The sequence below is a fragment of the Cucumis sativus genome, chromosome 2 (assembly GCF_000004075.3).
Source record: "Cucumis sativus cultivar 9930 chromosome 2, Cucumber_9930_V3, whole genome shotgun sequence".
Classification (NCBI taxonomy): domain Eukaryota; kingdom Viridiplantae; phylum Streptophyta; class Magnoliopsida; order Cucurbitales; family Cucurbitaceae; genus Cucumis; species Cucumis sativus.
Window position 1 is genome coordinate 7,085,939 of NC_026656.2, and position 24,567 is coordinate 7,110,505.

Below are 24,567 nucleotides of genomic sequence, written 5' to 3' on the forward strand. Positions count from 1 at the left end.
ATGTGCATTCGTTTTAATAGGTAAAATCATTCTTATCTTTTTTTTAGATTTTAAAATTTGTTCTTCAACTTCTTCTTGACTTATTCTTCAACTTTATCTCCTAATTTATGAGGTAAAATTTGTAATTTATTTTTTTTCTTTCCAAGTTTGTTATTTTATTTTTATGCATTTGATTTCCATATTTCAAATCATTCTTAATTTTTTATATTAGTTCATTTGTTTCGTATCTATTTTATTAATTCTTGAAATAATCTATGAATATTAAGTACACTTGTTGAGTTGTTTAAGTTATGGTATTGTTGTTGTATGTCAACATCTTCTAGATTTATTATCGTTACAATGTTATGTAAGTAGATTTAATTTGAAATCTAAATGGAAAAATATTTTAAAAGAAAGTTGACGAGGTCATAATCTCGTTCGAAGAAAAGTAATAATAGTTATGAGATGTATTATATATATATATATATATATTAACTAAACTATAAAACCCCCTGTCAATATATTTTATGGATCTGCCATTGAGGGAAGGGAAGCCCTATCTCATCAATAGCATCTCATTGTCAGAGTCCATGTAAGCATTGTTCGCGAGGGTTATGTGGATGACAGAGGAGGGCACAATGATGTGAATGGATGGAGGAAAGGCACAGAAACAGACAAAAGATGTTTTGTGAGGGTTTGAGAGAGGACACACCATAAAAATTCTCGCGACGATTACGACGACAGTGTGTTTGTGAGCGTATCATATGAATGAAAGGGGATTTTTTTTAAAAAAAGTTGGGTATAAGGTTTTTTTATTATGGAAATTTTTTAATGACATAAAAATTATGTCGTTAATTAAAGACGCGAAAATTGTGTCAAGAAAAATAAAATTGTGTCACAAAAAAATCCGCATTTTTATTTTTAACGACAAATTTTACTCCATCCCACTCTTTTTTCTTGATTTCAAGTGTCATTAAAACTCAAATTTGTAGTAGTACTATGTTGTCATTTCACAATCACTAGCACCTCCTAGGATTTCACTTGTTCATATCTTGTTGCTCATATCGCTAAGCTCAATACGCTTCTTTTAATGTATTAGTCAGCTTCTCACAGTCATGTGGTCCTTTCAACCCACAATTGCCTTAACTCATTATGTGCACATAATTAGCTAGCTCATTGATAGAAATATAATTAATGGTTTACTGTCAATCATAGCATACAAAACAAATAATAAAGATTAACTTTCCTTAAAACATAATATTAAATCATTTTATAAAACATGCTTTAAGAAACAAAAGTTCAATATAAATATGTTCAATCACAACAACATGCTTTCCGTAAATTCTTAACAACGTAAAACATGCTTTCATAAATGTAAACATGAAACACATAAACCACAAAACACTAGAAATGTTGGAAGGAAGCTTAAACCAATCTTAGTTTTGAAAAATCATGCATAAACTTTGCTGAGAAAACTTTGTCCCAAACCCTCTTCTTTGCTGGAAAGATTTTCCGTAGCACAACTCCTTACACTTTCTTTCAGTAAAATTCTCAGAGAATTACCATTTTCTTCTATCTTTATCTCTTATGAATACTAATCTCAAAATAGATTAGTCATTCTTTAAACTCTAAGTAACTCATTAGGTCCTACTTCCCAAAATTCTAAGTATTTTCATGTCATGACACATGAAATCCAATTCACCAAACACTTAATTTCTTAGTGATTCCGGTCGGAATTAGCCCGAGATCACAATTTAAACCCATTTTATCTTAGTCTCGACTGACACAACCTCGAGTTTGCCTCGAGATCCTTCCATTTTCCTCTTTTACCTCCAATCTTGGTCGGTTTCGTGTTCAAGATTGCCCAAGATCTCCTTAATTTCCTTTCTTTTCTTTTGATCTCGACCGAACCAACATCGAGATTGCCCTAGAATTATCCTTTTGTTCTAAATCTTACCCTGGATTTCACTTGACTGCCCAAGACTCAACTCTAAAAACCCTTCTATTCTTCATTTTGGTCTATGCTTGTTGTGTTTGTGATACGTGTGCATATGTAATTTGCAGTTGTTCGTAGATGTGTCATGTTAAGGCTTTAATTGAGCGACTTGTCAGGCAATTAGAATAGGATCATGCGATAAAAGGGTGCAGTTTCTATTCATGCAATGTTGATTTCCAAATAATAAACACATAGTACAAGTTTTCTTATTGCTTACTGGTTTGTTTGTCTCATGTGTTGGTTGTGGACTTAGTTTTAGTTTCAGATTTCTACAATCCAATTGCAATATGTCACTAAGTAGGTTCATTGCGTGTGATAGGCTCACCATATCTTTCTGTATTGCATGCTTAATTCTAGGCGATAAGTCAGTGGTCATGATTATAGCATGTGAAATGATCATTATGTACTTCTTTATCGCGTAATATATAAGTCCTAGTTAAGTATAAATTTTTCTACTATTTGCCCAAGTGCAAGCGAAACAGTAGGTTTACTTGGATGATACAGGGTCGAAAATAGAAAATTATTTTAAGACATTAGTTCTAGGGTCTACTTATCGGTTGGACGTTATGATGATTTCGGTAAAAGAATATATAAAAAGACTGAAGCTATTTACTATCACCTAAAGACTCATTCACAGGAGAATAAATTATGGCAGGGTGGAAGATTGCGTGAACTAACTTGCGTTAAGAAGGCGATGAAGTAAGGTCTCATGTTATCAGATGAATAAGCTATATGACCACCTCACTGCGATATAACTCATCAAATTATCTTTATGTTTAATGGGGGCTCCTCTCAGAGTCATTGAACGCCATAATTGGTTTCCTTACCAAGTCCAAATGACTAGATTGACTAAATGGTTTCTATCTAGTAATACTTATTTATTATACTTAGACTGCTTCATATTTAAGGACACAATAACCTCTCATCGTCTTAGTCCACACTTGTTTGTCTTTTAGAATACAAATGAATAAAGTTCTCTCGTAAGGTTGAGAAAACTCTTCCTTACGTGTGTTAGCCACGTTTTTTCTACTCACCCTCTCGGGCAGTTGGCTACATAGCGTCAAGTGCAGAATGTAGCTCAGCTAACACACTAAGCGATACAAATATGTATTACTTAACGAGAGCACATCATAGACCTAAACTACAAATAACATAAAGACAGATGAACAATAGATGCATAGATCGATTGAAAAGTATATAAAGATACATTGTATTCAAGGATGAAGGCCTTTGGCCAGTATACAATATAACTTAGCACAATGTAAAGAAATGATAAAATGGAAAGATGAGGAAAATGAAATACAAGTTAGGGGGACTAGGGGATGAACTCTTCTCCTCTCAAACTCTAAGCTTTTTCGTTACAATCTTATTAGAAAAGATGAAGAAGTGTTGTACAATCGGTGGTTAGGCTAACCCTTACCACCAACTCTCTAGAGTTTGGCTCACGCAAGCTCCCTTTGTGGTCCATTTAGACCTCTCGTCCATATAGGCACTACTCTTCTTGGTGAAGATGAAGTACTTTTATAGGCAACTTTAGGCGAAAAACTTCTATTCCTTTAAACCTATCCGCGCTGACTTCAGTCCTATAAAATCACATCACTCCAACTACCATTATTGTCTCTTAGTGAACCTTCCTCATGTGATGACATGTCATCTCCAGGCGAGTTCCCATCGTGGCTTGTGTGCGAGATGTGCTCTGTGAATTACTCATTTCTTCTTGTCCACTTATTTTGCATTTAAACATAACAATCGTGTAAAACATGCATGATACCTTTGTAAGATGTATTTCTAAATATTTATGTATTTACAACGTAAATTACACGCTTTGATAATCGTCTTATGCATTTTGACCTTATTATTCCAATAAAAGAGGTTATAATAACGGGTATTTATACACGTTATCATTTGCCCAAGTATAAGCGAAGTAATAGATTTTCTAGGGAATCCAGGATCGAACATGAGAAATTTCTATCAAACCTTAGCTATAAAACTTACTTCTCATCTAGGCAGTATAACTATACAATATAAAGTAAAAGTATGTCCAAGTACTAAACCTACTATCTACGCTAGAAATTATGTAAAAGGTGGCAAAGAAAGATGTAAGGATGGAGAATGAACTGACTTGTGTTAAGAAAGTGCGAAGGAAGGTCTTTGCGTTCTAGGCGATTAAGCCATGTGGTAGTCCTTGATGCGATAGAGATCAGTAAACTATCTTCTAATTAAGGCGGACACCTCTTAGTGCCTTAAACGCCACACTTGTTCACCTCTCGAGATGCAAATGATAAAGCTTAGTTAACCGATAGTTATCTAGAAGTTATTACTTACAAGACTCATATTATTTCTCTTTTAAGGGTGACAACCTCTTGATGCCAAGATACCACATTTATTATCCTTTTGGGAAAATCGTCAAGATGGAGTTTGCAAGCAATGAAGTGAAGATCAACTAACGCGACAAAACCTTATAAGTTAGACTTCTTATTAAGAACTTATCACATGCCTAAACTACTTATAACACTTTGACAAATGAACAGTAAATACATGAAAGATTGAAATGGGAGACTTATTGGGTTAACGTGGTTGAGTTGCCTTCACCTATGCAAATCTAAGAATAATCTCGTTTAGGATTAAGATTAAGTTATCTAGGTCATCAATAATCCAAATAGTCAGTTTTATATAGTCAAAAGTGTTATAACATAAAAGTGACTATTTTATGGTTCTAGTCTTAAGTAAACTTTTTACATAGAGTGCCCCACTTTCATGTCTCCATATGATCAAATTCAGGATCATATCATTTGTACTAACTACAAATGAGTCACATCCGTATTGTCCCCATAATAAGACGTCCAAACTTTATTCTTATGCTATAGATTGTTTATACTATATACTTGATTTACGTTTATGTTTCTATATAAAGTTTTTGTTTAAATATTCATAAGGTTTTAATTATTGGATTCAAGTTAAGATAGTTTTATGATCTTAGTTTATTGAATTCAAAATTATACTACTCAATTTCATTAATAACTCATCAATAACAACTTTATTGAATTGAAATGTGATTTTAAAATGCAAACTAAATTATAAATTTCAATATAGTCCAATGCCAAAACATCTCAACATTGGAAGGTGAGTGTAAGACGGGTGATTTGAAAGAATGAGGTGTTTTTTTAAAAAATTGGTAAAAATGGATGTTTTCAAAAGTATTTGGGTAAAATGGGTGAATTTTTTGTTTACATTATTTTTTTAAATTTTTTCTCTCTCCTGTAAAAGAAATATCAGTGGGTCCCATCTCATTTAATTTATAATTTATAATAATAATTATTTATTTATTTTATTGCTCTGTTTATGTATCATCTACCTATATATATATATGTATACATACTTTTAAATTTGATTTTGTATACTTTTTAAGCAAAATTTTGAACTCGTAAAATGGTACAATGTTCCAAGTTCTAAACTTACGATATTAAAAGTTTAAAATAATAAAATTCACATAAAAATACTTTTTTTTGTAAAATTATTTTTATAAATTAAAAAAAAATATTTACTTTTTATTCTTCAATCACCCAAATATACACACAATTTGTTTATTATTGATTTATACCTTATCTTTAAATTTATCATTCCATCTCCTATTACCTTTATTTTTAATAACAAATAATTTTTAATTTTCATGAATTTAAAATTACTAAATATTTTATTTTGTAACAAAATGGAACATTTGAAAACTTAATGAAATTGAATCTATACAAACATCAAACATTATAAAGTTAAAAAAAATCATTAAAATATGAAAAAGATAGTAATTTTAATAAAAGCGGTTAACCAATTACCTTCCTACTTGAATAATTAAATAATAATAATAATACAATGTTATACAACAATAATAATATTTAAAAAGAATAATTTACAGAAATGGATCACACCACACAAGATAACAAAAAAAAAAAAAAATCCATATTTTTATCAAAATATTTTAAAAAACACTCATTTTTTTCAATTTATTTTTTAAAACTCAAATAACCTTGTAAGACGGGAAGGGAAAAATTCTACTATCTTACGTAGAGATATTGAAATCAAATTGCAAAAACCACGTTGAAGGCCAGAGTTTCTACTCGTTTTCTATTCGTAGAGTTACATCGATCCCATTTTCCATTCTCCCCTTTTGATATCTGAGTCCCTTTTTTGTTCGTCTTTATAGCTTTGCTGAAGGGAACCCCCCCCCCCCCCCGTCTACAACACCTCCGTTCTCAAATTATGATTCTTCAACACTGAAGGAATCAAAATTATGCTGAAGAGAGTAGGAAATATGAACATCTTTGCTCTCACTTTATGTTTTTGCTTCTTCCTTCCCTTTCTCCATGCAAGACCCCAAGATAATGGCGGATTCTCTCACTCAGAACCCACTAATTGGACTAACAGGAAAATAGTGGACGCCAAAGGAGCACCTCAATCTCTGATTTGGGTGGTTCAGCTCTCTGATCTCCATTTCAGTGTTCACCATCCCAACAGAGCTCTCCAATTCAGGGACTTTGTTGGGCCTGCTCTTGCTATGATCAATCCTTCCCTCGTTCTTATTACCGGTGATCTCACAGGTTCTGCTCTCTCTGTTTTCATTTTATGTATATTCATCTTATTCTATGATATTTCTGTCTTGTTTTCCTCTTTTTGTTTGACTTTTTATATATTGTTCGTAGTATCATGCCTCTAGAGTCATAGGCTTGGTGGTTGTTTCTGCTGGTCGTAGTCTTCATAACTTCTCAGCTTGTGGTAAAACTTTATTGTTAATTGCTTTCATTGGAAAGTTTCTTACTATTTCTTCTGGTTCATTTCTCTTTTTTGATGATGGCTAAAGCCTAAACATTACAAGAGTTCTGGGACCTTGTCATAGAATCTACTGGGATTCTTCAACCTGAAACTCAGAAAATCTCAACAAACGCAAAGAACCGAGACAATCTCTGATATATGTATAGTATTGAAAGTAAATCCAAGAGTCTCACAATATAATGTTAACCAAAGAACAATACAAACGATAAGGAAATAACAATAACAGTAAGCAAATGATAAAAATCCCAGCTCCTTCGAGAAGGCTGGAGCTGGTGGCTTCTCCTTCTAAAAGCTCACAGCAGCTTTTTTACCAAATAAAACCTACTTTCAGCAATCCCCAAAACATTCCTTAAATACAAACATCAGGGTCCCCTCATCCTCATCCGTTTTCTCCCTCTCCAATGTCCTTCCAAGAGCTGTCTTTTGTGCAATGCCCATCTTACCCTTGCGTTTATAGGTATGGATGTTATAAGGGTTGTAGCAGAATCTCTTTTCATTTTAATCATTTTTGAACGAGCTTAAAGCTCAAGGGAGGGATAAACCATAATGAGAAATATAAACAGGGAGATAATGACCTATGCATAACATAATAACAAATGACCAGCTATAAGTGATGCAAATGGTCAAAACGTAAAGAAAAATATTCAATGAAAATTGGTAATAACTGCATCATGGTTTATGATATCTCCTACATCACGTCATCACCAAACATGTTCAATTATACTTACCAATGAGGATAAATGAGCCTACGATTATTTTCTTTTCTTTTACTTTTTGTTTTTTGCATTCATCTTACAGTTCTTAATGGTAAAAATTAGAAATAGGACCTTGAATTTTTTATTTGCATGATATGGTAGGTTGAATGCAGATTTTGAGTAGCACTAGTATCACTAAGGAATGTGGACTCCAGCTATCTTATTCACACTACTAACCCTATCTACTGTAGAAACTTGATCTTCCTAATCCTTTAGAAGTCACAAACGATGTCAAAAAGATGTTACAACCTTTGAGATTTTTCGTATATTTATCAGATGGCAAAAGTAAGGACTTGTTAACAATGATACAAATTGAGGAGGAATGGATTGAATATCAAAATGTAATGGAAGAAGTTATAACAAGAAGTGGACTAGATAAAAGCATCTTCTTTGACCTCAGAGGAAATCATGATAAATTTGGTGTTCCAACTGTTGGTGGTTCGTTTGATTACTTTTCAAACTATAGCATCAGTGGGCAGCTGGGAAGAAATGCAAATGTGTATAGTGTCACTCTTCAGGTTAGTTATTATCTTTGATGAGGTTTGTGGTGAGTACATGTACTTGTATTATCATTGTTCTTTTTTTTTTTTGAGAAGGAAACCAGACTCTTTATTGATGATAATAAACATAAAAGTACAAAAGGTTTATACAAAGAGCTAAACAAAAAGAGACCATAGGATCAGTAGGCGCTCTGACATCTCAACTAGGTTGACGCCCCCATTACTGCCCTCATCATATCCAACAAAAATACAGCCTAAAGATAAGTTCTTTCAGGAATCCAACAAGCATGTGCTGTAAAGCGAAAAAACCAAAACAACATGGAAAAAACAGCAGCAGCACAAAAGAGTAGACAATAATCTTTCGGTGATGACTGCAAAACATGATTTATAAAGAAGATAGCTAAGAAGCACGGACACTTCAGTTTGGATAGTGTGTCGGTGTTCGACATGTGTCGGACACTTGGACACTCTGACACTTGGTGGTCACCTATTGGACGTTTGGTAATCCAACAAATGTATTAAACATGCATAGAACACTTATTGAGTAGACTAAAAAGACATGACAATAATAATAACTTTTGAGCATGAAATACATCAAGCTAAGTCTTTTAAGCATATAAATGCATCAGTTCATTTACTATGAATTTTCTTTTACTATAAAAATGATATATATTTTAAAAATGAATATTTTAATAAACGTGTCCTTGCCCTTGCCCTGTTGTGTCCTAGATTTTTAAAATATGGTGTGTTGCTGTGTCCGTGTCGTATTTGTGTCTCGTATCCATGTCCGTGCTTCTTAGGAAGATGGTTACTAATGGTCTGGAAAAATGAGGACCTGGCAACTGAGACTAATTTCTTGGATGGAGAATGCTTCAAAGTCTTTGTGTAGAATACACCTAGCCGCAATGTTCCTATTAGCTATCTCAAAGTGTTCTAATTAATACATTTCCTTATTGTGGAAGATTCTTTGGTTTTGTTCAAACCAAATATCTGCAAACACAGCCTTTGATAAGTTTGCCCAAATTAGTCCCAGTTTTTTCTTTAAAATGGTCCCCAACATAACTTGATGTACATTTAGGTTAAAAGGTTCTCCAAAAATCCAATCTACTTCAAAATTGAGAAGAACTTCCACCAACAATTTGCAGAGTAGGAACAAGTAAAAAACAGATGCTGTAAATCTTCTCCTTCTTGCTTGCACAGTGGGCATCTCGAGGGTGATAAGCAGCTATTCGGTAACTTTCATTGCATGACTGAAGAGCAATTCAGGAGTCCAGAAATCATAACCCATTTGAGGATGTATTATCATTGTTCTCTAATATAGTCCTCCTTTTGTAGACTGAGGAAACTACATCCTCTCAGGTCATGGTAAGAATTATGGAATAAATAAGGCAGCCTTGTCAGAAGATTGAACTTACTCTTTGCCAAGCACATCAAGTATTTGACCTTCCAACAACCTCTATTATCCATTTTTTTTAATAGGAAACAACAACATCTGTTATCCTATAAATCTATCCCACAAGAATTCTTAAATTTTACTTTGGCATGTTAGACAGTCTTGTGTTCATAATGTATTTCAAGTGAACTACCATGTGTACACATGGAATATTTTGGTATACTAAGAACTCTTATATTTGGGTGTCCTTTTAAGTTGAGCTTTTTGGGGCTAGAAATGAACACTTACAATGCCAGGTATTTTTTTTTTTGAAAAGGATACGAGTCTCAATATTATTAATAATGAAAATAGAGAGACAAAGCTCAAAGTACATGAGGGACATACAAAAAGCAAAGGGGGAGGGGGAGGATCAGCAGGCGCACCCAGACATTTCAACTAGGTTGACACCCCCTTAGCTCCCTCATCACATCCATAAGCGAAATAAAAACCCACATAGTCATTTAAATAAAAGCAATACAACAGAACAATAACAAAATAAAGGCCACAATACAATGCCGGATAATTATGGACCAGTCACGTTCAAGAAGTAAAAGGTTTACTTATTTTTGGGTGAATGGGGATTTATGCACTTTAAAATTGAAACCTCATCGTTTGAACTGTAAATTAACGTACTTAATTTACTATAAGTGCAAAATTGCAACACTCATGTAAAATTGCTCTTCTTGGGGTTTATTTATTAACTTTATATATATACATTGCCAAACAATGTAATTTTGTGTATTTCACAAAGAGAGAAGGATTTTCTTATATAGAAGAACAACCCACTAAAAAGGAAAATGTAATGGGTTGTTCTTCTATCAGTCCCACTACTGCATTTGGAAAGAGGAAGATAGTTGTTTCACTGAAGATGTGGAAGCCTGCAGAAGCATTTCTATTTTCGTTAGCTAACTCGGATGGACTCAGTCAGTAATCTCTGATTTACTCAGAACTCTGGTGGACAATTATTTCAAAAAATTCAGGGACATTGACAAAGGAAGATTGAGAATTTCGAAGTTTCAAGCAAAGTCTAGATGGATCCTAAGCTGCAATCACTGGCCATATTCAAGGGGTCTTTTCAGTATTAGAGTTTGCTCAGGAAAAGATCAACAAGGATCGTTCTTCTATCAGTCCCATTAATGCATTTGGAAAGAGGAAGATAGTTGTTTCACTGAAGATGTGGAAGCCTGCAGAAGCATTTCTATTTTCGTTAGCCAACTCGGATGGACTCGGTCAGTAATCTTTGATTTACTTAGAACTCGGGCGGACAATTATTTCAAAAAATTCGGGGACATTGACAAAGGAAGATTGAGAATTTCAAAGTTTCAAGCAAAGTCTAGATAGGTCCTAAGCTGCAATCACTGGCCATATTTAGGGGGTCTTTTCAGTATTAGAGTTTGCTCAGGAAAAGATCAACGAGGATGGAAGTCATTTTGCAAGATTCTGGAAAAATTTGTAGAGAAAATGGACTAGCTCTGGTAATATTTCCAGTTTTCCTTCTCCACAAATGGTAGAAAAGTTGAGTTATGTTGATAAGGCTAAGTCCAGTAGCTCTAAACTCCCAACTCCAAGGCCTGAAAAAATGGAAATCAGCCTGGATTTTAGTCAAAAAAGGAAGCTACAAGCAGACAATCATCCTTCCCCTCCAAAACAGAAGCAATGGTTGACCAAGAACCATGAAGTTGCTAAGGTTAACTTTGAAAATCTTTGGATTATATCAAAGTTATTTGCTTTAGATGACTGGAGATTGATCTGTAAGAGGCTGGAAGAATTTTTTCAAATGAAAATTGTAATAAATCCTCCATTTGACGAGAACACCCTCATTAGTATTGATCAAGGATCAATCATTGACTTTATCCGTGAGGAAGGAAAATGACAGGCTTGGGGGAATTTCCACCTCAAATTCGAAAGATGACATCAAACACAATCGGCCACTTGTTTTAAAAGACTACGGTAGTTGACTCAAAATGAAAAACCTTCTTCTGGATTATTGGTGTAGAAGCACCATTGAGGTGATTGGGGATCACTTTGGACGTCTTATTGACATAGCCATTTTTTTTTTTTTCATAAGAGACAAGTATATTCATATAACAAAACAGAACAGCCTAAGGGCGAGGGACAAGAGGGCCCTCCCCGGAAGAAGCTAGGGAACTAAGAAATGATAGCCTTCCAATTGTTGAAAATCATAGAAAGGCTATAATTACAAAATTGTTTGGTGTAATTCGTACTCCACCAAGAAGCTGTGTGTTGAACCACAATCCAAAAAGAATCAAAAGAATTATATCTATCTTCAAAAATTCTGCTATTCCTTTCTTTCCAAATGCACCACAAAAGGGAGCGAGTCGCACATTTCCATAAGATGTTTCCTTTTGGGCTATAACCTCTAATGTTGAGACCTTCAATCATCCAGCTATCAATCTTACTAGGAAGACAAAGCTCCAAGTCAAAAATACCAAACAGGGTGTTCCAAGCTTTTTTTGTAAAGAGACAATGTAGAAATAGGTGATCCAAGGTTTCCTCATCTTTAGAGCAAAGACAACACATCGAGGGGCTAAGCAATGTGTTTTGAACTTTTTTTTGTAGCTTCTCATGGGTGTTGAGGCTTCTGTAAGCAAGCGACCATAAGAAAAACTTCACCTTCTTCGGAATTTTATTCTTCCAAATATGACGAATCAAAGGAATAGCAATGGAGGGGGATCTCTTAGTTAAGTTAAGAAAAGTAGACTTTGTAGTGAAATTGCCATTCATGTTAGGAATCCATTTAAGACTATCCTTCCTTTCAGTGGGGGCCCAAGAATGAAGAATTTCTAAAGCTGAGGCCGCAGTTATATGAAGAATTTCTTATTGACATAGCCATTGAAACTCAAAATTGTAGTGAAGCCCAAATTCAGGTAAAGAAGAACTTACGTGGTTTTGTGCTGTCAACAATCAGAATTACAGATCTTAAGAGGGGAAATATTTATGTACATTTTGGTGACTTTGAATTTCTAAATCCTTCTAAACCTTTCAAAGTTCCTTTTTTGCTGGATGATTTTAAAAATTCAATTGATCATTTGAGAGTTAGAGATGTCTTGTTTGATGAAAATTTTGACCTTTCCTCCATTCCATCAGTAGTGAATGTTCCAAAATCAGTTTTTGCAGCTATCCCTAGGAATAGAAATCCTTTTAAAATTTTGAAGCCTTTTCCGGCCATCCCACCGGCGCCGGAGAAGAAGACAGAGGCCAGCAATCAGGTTGATAGTGAATTAATTGTGTGCGCATCTGAACAGTCCCCCTCTTTGAATGTTGCCAAACCCAAGATAAACTGCTGTTGCAAATTGGCAGCGGGGTCCACATCTGTTGATTCTGTTTTTAAATCTCTAGTAGACGAAGTGCCATAAAGTGAGAGGAATAAAGAAAAAAAGGTTCAACTAATTACTATTAAGAGTAGTTTTAATTTGGCTACTGAAGATTTATTGAGAGAAAAAAAGGATAGAGCTTCTTTAATTACTATCATGAATAATTATGATACATCCTCCAAAGGAATTAAAGAAAACTTTTCCCCTCCCACCCAATGACTCTCTCCATTTCTGGCCAACACATCTCCTCCACTCCCTTCAGTTTCAGGATTTTGCAAAAGACCTAAATCAGCAAAAGGTAGCAAATTTTTTCAAGCTCCGAAAATCCTCAAGCATTATATTCGTAAGCAAACATCCTTCAACAACTTATGGACAGCCTTATCAAAATCTGAGTTTAATGATGGTTGTGCTCTCGAAGTTCCACTTTCAGTCCCTTCTCGGATTCACCGTTCTGAGCCATCTATTTTAGAATGTAATCCAGACCTTTTGGAGGTATGCAGCTCCAAAATTCAGACCTATTGCCTCATCAGGTCAGTAAACTCAGTTTCTCCTACCAAGCAATTCAATTATTCGGAACTTCCCAACTCTAACCCTAAAGTAAGTTTGATGCTAGGCTCTCCTTGTCTTGCTGCCAGTTACTCTGAAAAGCTTCCCATTGAGGCCTTGGATTCACCTTTTAGTGTCAGCAGTGAGGAGTCTTTGGGTTTCCTTAATGGTTTTGATCACAAGTGTAATACAGAAATTGAAGGGGCAGACCTCACTGCCTTATTTGATGAAGCCGTTATCCTCTCAAATTACCCTCGGAATTGCCTAAGGATCTGCTGTCCTTAGTCAATGATTGTGGCATCATCTTGGTTTAAAGAGACAGCTGACCGGAGGGTTCTTGACAGATAAACATGCTGCATATGGGTAGATGTTTAAATTAAGCAAATGGGCGCATTTTTCATTTTATGATGTTGGTCTAAACTCTGGTTTTGAGTGCATCTCATACTGTTGTGTATGATCAGCAGAAAAAAGACTAGTGGAAGAGATAATCATTGGAAATATTGTTTTGTTGATGAGGGCCATCTTATGGATAAAGGGGTGAAGGAACCTTACATAGCATTTCTGAAAAGCAAAGAAGGCAAATGGGTTCTGTGAATCTGCAAAAGATATTCCACGTCTCATTGTATCTTTCAAGGATCAAATCGTTATGATTGAGGTGAAGCACCCTTCGGATTATTTCAAGACATTTAATAATTTCTTTATAAGAGAGTTGAAGCCTGGTGTTAGACCAATGCACTTGTGGAATGTGGTGATGTTGCAGTATGTGCTGCTGTTTGCTGACTAATGGCATTTAAGTTATTTGTTGACATCCTAAGGGGCAGAATTTTTCAGTTTAAGGATCTTTAGGAAAAATACAAGTGCAAGTGCTTTTAAGAATGGGTCGTTGGTGATATTTATTTCAATTGCCACCACAAGGTTTTCATCGTTTTCATTTTCCTGTCTCCGGTTTCAGTGAACAAATTGTAGACATACCTAGATGCCTGTATTCTGTTAATCCAATTTCTGTCAATAGCAAGTATTGCAATGTCTTCACAGAGAACAAGCGTTCAGTAACTATAATTTCAACCTCCGATATTCGCAAGGTTGCTTTTGTTGCAATTGGAAATACCTTGGTTGGCAGCTTAACCTTCAAAAGAAAGGGCAGGGAGATAATGTAAAGAAAGGAGAAGATTTTTGGGTATTTTTCTTTTGGTGGAAGTTCCGTAATTTGTGTCTTTGAAAAGAACGCAAAGTAGCAGCTTGGTGTCTCTAAACAATCAGTTTGTGAATTACTCCACTCATGTTCTTTGTCTCAACTGGGCAGTCTTTTATCTCTCAACCAGCCCCCTAGGCCCTGTTCTGTTTTGGTGACTTTGTTTTGTATTTTGACAGCTTCGTTTTCCCCTCTCTAGTCAGCTTTCTTTGGAGCATAGCTTATATTTTCTTTTGGTCTAGTTTACACGGTAGCAAGTTTTGCTTTTGTGTCCAGGCTCAGCCTTTGTCTGTGTTTGCCCCCATTTCCCTTTCTTTATTTTCTTTATTTCTCTGTCTCAGCTCTCTGCCTTAGGCTGGACTATGTCTCTATTGTATTTTGGCATATTTTATTTTCTTTCTTTATTTGGGATATGTTGTTTTGGTGCTAAGGGGGTGCGAATCCCCCTCACTTATTGCTCTCTAAGCTTCTTTATTACACTCATTGTATAACTTTTTTGTACTTTGAGTTGTTATTATTAACAAAGTAGTTTGTCTCTGTTTCAAAAAAAGAAAAAAAAAAGGAGAATGTAAATTTGGCAAATATAATACAACCTATACAATAAAATATAATACAAGAGAGGAAATAATCAACATATATACATATATTTCTGTGTATTCTTCTAGTTAAAGGATTGCTTCTTATCCAAAGAAAAAAAGGTTGTTCATGTTGATACTCTTAAAGAATATACTTTGGTTGGCATATACATATATTTCTGTGTATATCTTCAAGAATATACCTGCAATCAACTGTGTTAAACACTGGAACTTCATTGATTTAAAATTTTGTTTTGCTTATCTTGGATCTGAATATAAGTATGAGATTTGATTCGTTGAACTTTTGGAACTAAAAATACCTGTCATTTGCTAATTGTTGACTAAAGAAGAGCACATATTGATAGTGTATTTTGTTCCGTCATTCAGGATGGTCAAGAGAAGTACCTCTTTGTTGGATTTGACAGCACCATGTCTGTTGGTTTGAGAGGGCCATCAAATGTCTTTGGGCATCCAACTGATGAGCTATTAACTGACTTAGATTTGGAACTCTCTCAATGGGATTCATCGGCAACTGATCGAGTAACTAAGATTTCCTTTGGTCATTTTCCTCTCTCATTCTCAGCTTCCTCCCTCTCAGGAAAGAGTCTGAGAGATGTATTTTTGAAACATTCTTTATCAGCTTACTTATGCGGACATCTCCATACAAGGTTTGGCAAAAACTTGAAGAGGCATCATCATTCAAGTTCTAATTTTTTGTTGCAGAAGTTTTTCCAGTTTAATGTGCACCAAATATCTTCTGGAAGTATCACCAACTGTTCACTTGAAGCTCCACCAGTTCAAGAATTCTGGGAGTGGGAGATGGGTGACTGGAGAAAGAGTAGGGCCATGCGAATTTTGGCCATTGATGGTGGTCATGTGTCATATGTTGACATTGACTTTAAGACAGAAATTAAGAAAACTATTTTGTTACCAACATTTCCATTAGATTCACGCTTCATGTCAAGATCTTCATCACCTAATGAATATAAATGCCATTTTGTGGCTTCTTCAGCTTATGAAAATATAAGATCACTTGTTTTTTCTGTTTCTCCTATTGTATCTATGGTGGCTAGAATATATGACTCTAATCCTGGAATTCTCAGTTTGATTCTAGAAGCACCTATGAGTAGAATTCACGTAGATAATATCTCAAGAGGAGATCTTTACACTGCTCCATGGAATTACAAAGCCTTTGAAGATCCATCTCCTGATAGATATTATTTGCAAATAGAAGCAATCGATATTGCAGGAAGGTCAACTTTATCTGACTTGAGGCCATTTTCTATCAATGGTCTCACTGCAAAGGTGTCCTGGACATGGAATGAGTTCAGGGTGATGGGAGTTCAATGGGCTGCCTTATATTACCCTGTTCTCTGGTCGACTCTCTTTATAATGCTTGCAATGCTAATTCTGCCAAAAGCGATTCTTATTTTTTCGAAGAAGCAATACACTTTCAACAATTTCAAGCTCAATAAAAGCTTCCTGAATGGCATGGCATGGGTTATACAGGAGCTTAGCAAGATTCCCATGGTATGGTTCTGCATTGTAGGTTACCTAATCTACCTTATATCATTTCCATGGTTCATTGGGAAAGTCTTCACAGATGGAAAAGACTGGGGATACATGACCTATATGGGATGGGTGGTCAAAACTTCGAATGAAACAGAGAAACATAGATATATTGGTTCTCCAGATATACTGGTGGTGGTTCTTTCCCATCTTCTTTTTGTGGTTTACCCTGCTATTTTCATCATGATTGTTTTTGCTGTTGAAAGAGGAGTCTATGCGGACCATTTCCTCTCTCTTTTGGCAAAGAAAGAAGATGATTATGACTACAATAATAAGAGGTCTGAATCATTTGACTTGAAAAGCAGTGGAAGGTTTAGTTTTTGGTTTAGATGGAGGTGGATACGGAAAGTTCTTCTGATCATTTGTGCACTCGTATGTTGGAAGCATTTTTTGGTAAGTCATTTATCAAATCATATTATCCTTAATCATTATTATATGTGAAAAAGTTTTAGTTCTTGAAATAAAAAATAAATGACCTATTAGAGGCTACCTATTTGGATTATTAATAACGGTTACATGAATTTCCATTGCTTACTCCATATTTGATCATATAGATTCATGGTTTGGCTAAAGAGTCTTATATTTATTTCTGGCATGTCACTTTGGAAGTTATTCACTATAACTGCAAATAGTTTCAGGCTAAAAAGTTGAAACGAAATAGAAACTGAAAGTTCTCTCAAACATTTGTTCTCGTTTGTTGCATATCACTAATACATAGGATTTTTCTGCCGATAGTTTATTTCCCATCTTTTTGGAAGGAAAGAGAACTTTTCATTGATATAATGAAAAAATTCATGAAAAATTTTAAAAAAGAAACACCAAGAGTAAGCATTAAGTCTTCCTACAATATGCCGTCAGCTTCTTGTTATAAAACAGTGTGTATTAGGTTGTCCACTTTGCTACCAACAAATTGGTATAAGAGCTAAGTAAAATTTGAACAATCTGGTTTGGTTCACTCATATTTCAAGGGAGAAATTATAATCACTTTAGTCAAAATATGAAGTTATTACTTAAGTCGTTAAACTTTTATTAGTAATATTGAGGAGATTTTGAAGAACCTGAGGCTGACAATGAGATATGCTAGCACAAAGAAATGTTTTGAACGAGGAGTGGAACAAAGATAGACATTGCAAAATTATCTAGCATTTTTTTCGTTGATATTCGTAAGTGTCCAGGCCAATTAACGCTGCATCTTGACTTATTTCACGGGACAACCTGCCTGACCTAACATTTGGGTGTTTGGTGACCTGTAGGAAATTAGTTCTTAGGTAGGATGCCACCTTGGATTGAAACCATGACCTCTTAGTTAGTTATTGAGACTATGTCTATCTTTTTACCACTAGATCAACCCGTCAGGCTTTCGACCAAAATTTTAAAAATAAAAACACCACAACAATGGCTAAAGAGAGACAGTACTCTGTTACTCTTTATTTATATATAATCCAAAATATTACAATCAACGATGTGAAAGATAACAAAGAAAGGAAATAACCAGAAAACATACCAGTTCCTTTTACAAGAAAGATACTACCCTTTGCAGCTACAGCAGCCTACCCATCATAACCAGGTCCTTTCTTTTGTTTCGCCCATTTCTTATCTTCTTGGAACTCCTTGCGCTTGAAACTCTTCTTGATCTTGATCAAGCTTTTCTTCTCTTCTTTTCCTTCGGATTCGCCTCCTCTCGAGTAATATCTATACAAGAATCAAACTCAAGACTCATACAGGAGTGGGTCAAACACCAAAGAAATAAAATCATGCACAATCTCTTTTTGATTTTTTCTTTCTAGAATTCAAAATTTTGACCGAAAACTTGGAATCTATTACCAAAATTCCCCGGCAATGGCACCAACTTGCTCGTAGTAAAATAGAGTGATGTCATTAAAAGAATGTAAATGTGATTAAAGATTACTCAATCCACAGTTAATAAAGATAATTTGTAAATCCAAACTTAATTAATCAAGAAACTAACTAAAAAGATAGTAAAGATGAAGTCAAGAGTCGACCCAAGAGAATTTTATTTAGACAATAAAATCTGTAATCAAACAATCAAGAATTCTAATTGTAAAGGAGGGTTTTGTAAAATCAATGGAATGTGAAGAAAGCAAGTAAATGTTTTTGGGTTTTTGATAAAATTTGGGCACAAATGTTAACCCTTTCTCTCAGTCAATAATAAACCTGGGAATGAGTATTTTTAACCAATCTTCCTATCGTTGAATAAACAACATATTGCAATTAAAATCAATTCACAACTAGTTAATTCAAGAAACTAATTAAACTCATAATGAACAAGAATTATATCACGATTCATACTAAACTTATCAAATGCATTTTCTTATTAGCGGTTTCCATGCCTCCTTTAAGATCTTAGGTTTCAATGTTGTGACATTCAAAAGCATGGAAAATCTCTATATTGAACATAATTAATTAATTGAATTCAATGTCTCCTTTTCAAAAATTAATTAATTAATTAAATTCAAATTGGATCATGCAAGAAAAGATTAAAAAGAAATACATGCTTAAAATCAATTCAAGAATCACCAATTATCAATCTTGATTAAAAAGTTATGCATAGCACCATTAGAAATTAAACAAAAATTCATGCTCATGATTGATCAAGTCATTCAAAGAAGAACTCATACAAAATAAAAATTGGAATTCAATTAAAGATTGAAATTAATATGCAAACCTAAATTCTTAAGAAAGATTAAACTAAAAACTCATTCCCAATGAGGTACCTTTTAGTTCTTTACTGATCTTGGGGTAACATCAAGAGGAATGTTGAACACAAAAGACATCTTCAAAGAGAGAAATTTTATTGATGAATTTAGAGAGATAAAATGCAATTTAGAGTGCCCTAACTATTTGGGATTGAACGCGAGAGGTGAATTATGAAGAAAATACAAAGAAAGAGGGATTTATAACAATTTGGGGGCCAAATGTGTGCATAAGCGTGCGCTTGACGGTCAGACAAAGTTAGTAGCGTTGCAGTGCTACGCATAACCGTCTTTGACGCCGTGACACTGCCCGAAGCTCTTGGGTTTAGGGGGCACCGTTGCAGGCGGTGTCGATAAGGAGAAAATTAGGATTTTGCCTCTGATCTTCGTTTAGCTTGTTTTCGCTTGTTTTAACTTGGAATTGAGTCGTTTTTGCTTCATTGGACTTCTTTGCTTCTCTAGATCAATATTTTTTACAAAATGCATACATGTGACTATCTCAGGAATTTTAACCTAGAAAATAGAACACTTTTATGGTGCTATAACTCTATTGTGACAATAAAGCGGCTGTAAGCATAGCTAATAACGATGTACAACAAGATAGAACAAAACATGTGGAGATTGAACACTTTATAAAAGAGAAACTAGAGAATGATAGGAACTATATTTTGTATATTCCATTTTGTCAACAAGTTGTTGATGTTCTCACGAAAGGGTTACTCAGGCCAAGTTTGACTCATGTGTTACAAGTTGAGTTTGAAATCTACACCCCAACTTGAGGGAGACTGTTGGAAATAAGGGGGTTTGCTGATAGTTTGTAGCCTTGAGGATATTTTAGTATATTACTTTGCTTTAAGTTTATTTCTTTATCGGCTTTGTTTTAGAGACCTTTTGTTACTATTCTATAGGAGTTATTTTACATAGTTGGAGTCTCTTTTTGTAGGGGAGGTATTTTTTGTGGGCTGAGTTTTTTTTGTATGTCCATGTATTCTTTCATATTTTTTTTTAATGAGTCGTTTTTGTAAAAAAAATATTGTAAAGTTAGGTATTTGATGCTTTTCTCAGTTTAAAGTATAAATAACCAAGCTATTGATAGATGATATCATAATAGCATCAGAAACAAACAAAAAAAAAAATGTAAAGTTAGGGACTTGATGCGCAGGTTCGAAGTACAAAATAACTAAGTGATAGATGAAATCATAATAGCGTCAGCTAATCTCCTGCCCTTCTATCCCCTCACATTTTGAAGTTGCTACTTGTTAGGGAAAAAGAATTCTCCTCCGGCTCCAACTAGCTTTATTTTATATGAATACTTGCTAGCATAAAAACTGTGGTCACAAAATTAATGATCCTACCTAACTTAGGCTGATTTGTATGTTTTCTCATCCTGTTTAGTGCATGCAATTAGTTATAAATGAAACCTTTAGGTGCCATCTTCATTCCAAAATTTTTCGCTGTCGTCCATACTGAATGAAGTCGCTGACTCCCTTCAGAGGGAAAAACAAAACAATGCAATAAACTAATTTTGATTACCGCCATAAAATAAAGAAGAAAAGTCATGGACAAATATTTTCCAAGAAGTTATTTTGAGTCCAGTATTCACTTTTGATTCCATTAACCACCTTAAGGTCATTAGATTCAGGACTTGTAATACTGTTACCAATTCATTGTGTTTTTATCACAGAATTGCAGGGTTGTTATGAAGGCTTATGAGATGAATCCTTTTCTCCACTTCCCTGTGTACTGCTTCGTAACACCATTGTTGTTGGGTTATGTTGCTTACTATACCAGAGGCATCCACTGAGCATTGACCGCACCATTTACCCTGGACTTTTAGTCAGCTTCAGGTATTTTCTTCTTGAGCAGCAAGATAAGATATTATACAAAAATATGCTTTTTCTGACATGATAGGGAACAACAGATTAAAAAGAACATACTTCTTGCTTGAAGCTCAACCATTCATAATATCTCCATTATGTTGCAGCAAATAGGTCGTAACCGAAAATTAGGTCTTTAAAATTTTGCTGCATGTTTCCTGGAATGTAGTGTGCTCCATAAACACATCTCTTGAACTAAAGGTGCATTTAGAAGTTATGCTATTTTTATTTAAGAACATAATTTTTAGTTCTTTTGTAACGGTGGGGATTACTGTGTACTCAAAATCATTCTATACTGGTCTCAATCTGGTGATGTTAGATGGAAAAAAATTCAATTGTTTTGAAAAAAGTCGTTGAGCCTCTGACCCCCTCCCCCCCCACACGAGAAACAAATTTCATTGGTGTATGAAATTTACAAAAAGCCAAAGCCAACGAAGGTATATATAAGGAATCTCCATTGCGACTGGTGGCGTAGTAGGCTTTGTAATTACACATTACGTATTCCTTTGTTTTATTGGAGGCCACCTTTTATTTTGCTTTCATTTTTTCTTTGCTGGCTCCTTTCTTCTTCTTTTCTTTATGTTTGTGTATTCTTTTACTTTTGTATTTAAAGTTCGATTTATCGTTAAAAGAAAAAAGAGGCAATGAAGCTTCAAGTTGCTAAAATAAGTATGGAGATTTGATTAAAGTTTTATTTTTGTAATTAAAGTTGGATTTATTTAAAAGGTTTTTGTTGGTGTCTTACCTTCAAATCAAAGATATTGTACAAATATAAAGTATATCCATCCTAATACTGTACAAAAAATATAACATTGGTTCAACTGTATATCAATGCTTATTTAAAATGCACTTTTATGTACATACAAGTTGTGTCAATACTATAATTATCGTTCGGTTTTAGAATATTATATTAATGCAGTATTAATAGTTTATCAGCACATTAATTCAAATTATAACATTATAATATTTGTTGGGACTATGGTCCTGGATCTCTTGGATTCTTGTAGTTTGTAATGTTTGTAATGTTGCATATACAAATTATTTATTCAATTAAATAATTTATTATTTTATTCATTTGCATTAACTAAATCTAATAAACTGATATATGTGATTATTTATATTAAGTTAAACATGTATGTTAAAGTGCGTAGTGTAAGGGTTTGGTTGGGTGTCTTATTCGGATGACACTACAAATACAATCCACTTTGTAAATTGTTACAATTGTTGTGAAGAGAAGAGATATAATCTTGATCATTCATATGAAAGACATATGATCGAAGTATCCTACCTAAAGAGTGTGTAAGACTAGACCACGAAATCAATAGTCTCTCTTTATAACACCGTTACAAAAAAAGACCTACATTTCATTAGATGACAAGTGACTTGACCTTAGTGTTGAGTGATTAAGAACACAATTATCGACTCAATATGCCTACAACTTTGACGATTCCTCTGATTGAGAAGTTGGGAACACAATTATACAAAAATGAATTACTACTTTTCGTTGTTAGGGTAAATAGATAAATTGCTTCCTTAAGAACTCATTTTCGGTTAGCAACGTGACACTACACTCTTTCCTGGTTTCAAAAGAGGTTTGGTTATAGTTTGACTATGACTAATTGTTCAGTAGAGAAATTTGTGGTACTTAAGAAGTTAGATGTAACTACATATGTAAAATGGTAATTTTGATCTAATTGTACTTATGAACAATTTGTGAAGGTAAGCGGATAGACTATATCCACAACACAAATATATCTATAATGCGAAGAGTGCAAGTGTCAGTTTTCAGTGGAGCAGTTGACTGTTAATTAACTAATTAAAACTAATTTAATTAAGAAGGTCAGTGTAAGGATAAATGAGAATCAAATTTAATTTTTGATTAATTTAAACTATTCAATTTAATTATGTAAATGCATTTTAGTATAAAGATCAATTAGAGAAATAAATGTTTAAATATGATTGAAGTTATTGGTAATAAGAAGCTAATTCTTGTGGTGGTGTTAATTTTGCAGCCATTGTTATTGTTCATGAATTGATGTGTTTATGAACGAGTGTTGATGAGTAGCAGATAAGAGAAGGTGATCATTCATTGGAGAGGAAGCTAGAACGGTTCTTCAAAAGTTAGTTTTTGATCTTTCTTTTCTTCTCTGAAAAATTAAGTAGAAAAGCATGCTTAAGGGGGTATCTGTATCCATGTTTCCATCTTCTCTGTTATTATTAAGTTTTACAAACAAAATTCGAGACATAAGGCGTTCGTATGCATTCCCTGTGAGAATTCCAATCTCTTCGGTTGGTTACTAGAGCTAAATAGTGTCTCAGAATTTTGTTTTGTAACTTAAGTCTAGAATTGATGAGTTTTATTGATTTACATTGTGACAGTTGGTTGACAAATTTAAATAATTTCAACTTTTGGCACTTAGATTTACTGTTTTAATGACTGATTAAAGTTCTAAGGGCCTGTTGTTTGGAGCATTTAATTAATGCTATCGAGTCTCTAAGTCTGTGGGAGCATGGGTTTTTCAAGAGAATGGTGAAATTTGGAGCAAAATGGAATGAAGAATGAAGCAGAAAAATGACTTATTGATTAAAGCGTCGACACAACATGCCGTGCAATGGGTCACCTTGTCGTAACGTAGGATGACATTTATTTTCTCATTCAACAAAGGTCCCTTTTCAAGATTTATGCACATGTATAGGTGGATGAATCTTGAAAAAGATATGTTTTGAATCAAAACGTAAGTTGTATATTCTTGAATTTAAACTCTATTCGGGGTATCAATGGAATGAAGTTATGAATTTTTAAAATTGAGATGAATTTAAGGTTTTATCTCTATTTTAATTTTGATTTGAGGGTAAAATCCTAAACTTGGATTTGAGATAAAAACTTGAACTCCCAAATTTTAATTTGAAAAAAAATTGAAATCAAAATACAAACAACATATTATTGATTTTAAACAATTTTGAAGATAAATTTGAACTTCCCCCAATTTTGGGTTGGGATAAGATTTCGATAATGCCTCGGTCTAAACTTGAAAAAAAATTGGATTTTGAATGGATAAAATTAAGAACATGTCCAAATTTTTGAGATAAATAAAAGTTCTCGTTTTTAACTTGACTTGAGAATTCAAACTTTAATTAGGGAATAAAATTTGCATTATGACAAATTTTAATTTGGGATGAATTTAGGGTTTTAATTTGGGATGCAAGTGATGGATACAGTGGTAGGCGCAAGGGAAATTAGATCAAATTTACTCTAATTGCGTCTATTCTGGT

General features: G+C 34.0%; 1 protein-coding gene across 2 annotated transcripts; it reads left to right on the plus strand.

Annotated features, from left to right (window-relative positions):
• The first annotated feature begins 6,054 nt into the window (after positions 1–6,054).
• LOC101219237 (putative metallophosphoesterase At3g03305) lies at positions 6,055–23,728 on the plus strand. Of its 2 annotated transcripts, XM_011650728.2 has the most exons (5): positions 6,055–6,567; positions 7,831–8,072; positions 15,522–17,096; positions 21,102–21,264; positions 23,307–23,728. In XM_011650728.2, the coding sequence occupies exons 1-4, from the start codon at positions 6,261–6,263 to the stop codon at positions 21,219–21,221; spliced, it is 2,244 nt and encodes a 747-aa protein (XP_011649030.1). In that variant the 5' UTR covers positions 6,055–6,260; the 3' UTR covers positions 21,222–21,264; positions 23,307–23,728. The 2 variants fall into 2 exon arrangements, with proteins under 2 accessions (XP_011649030.1, XP_011649029.1); XM_011650727.2 differs by lacking the exon at positions 23,307–23,728 and having other exon boundaries at positions 21,102–21,836.
• Positions 23,729–24,567: the final 839 nt, after the last annotated feature.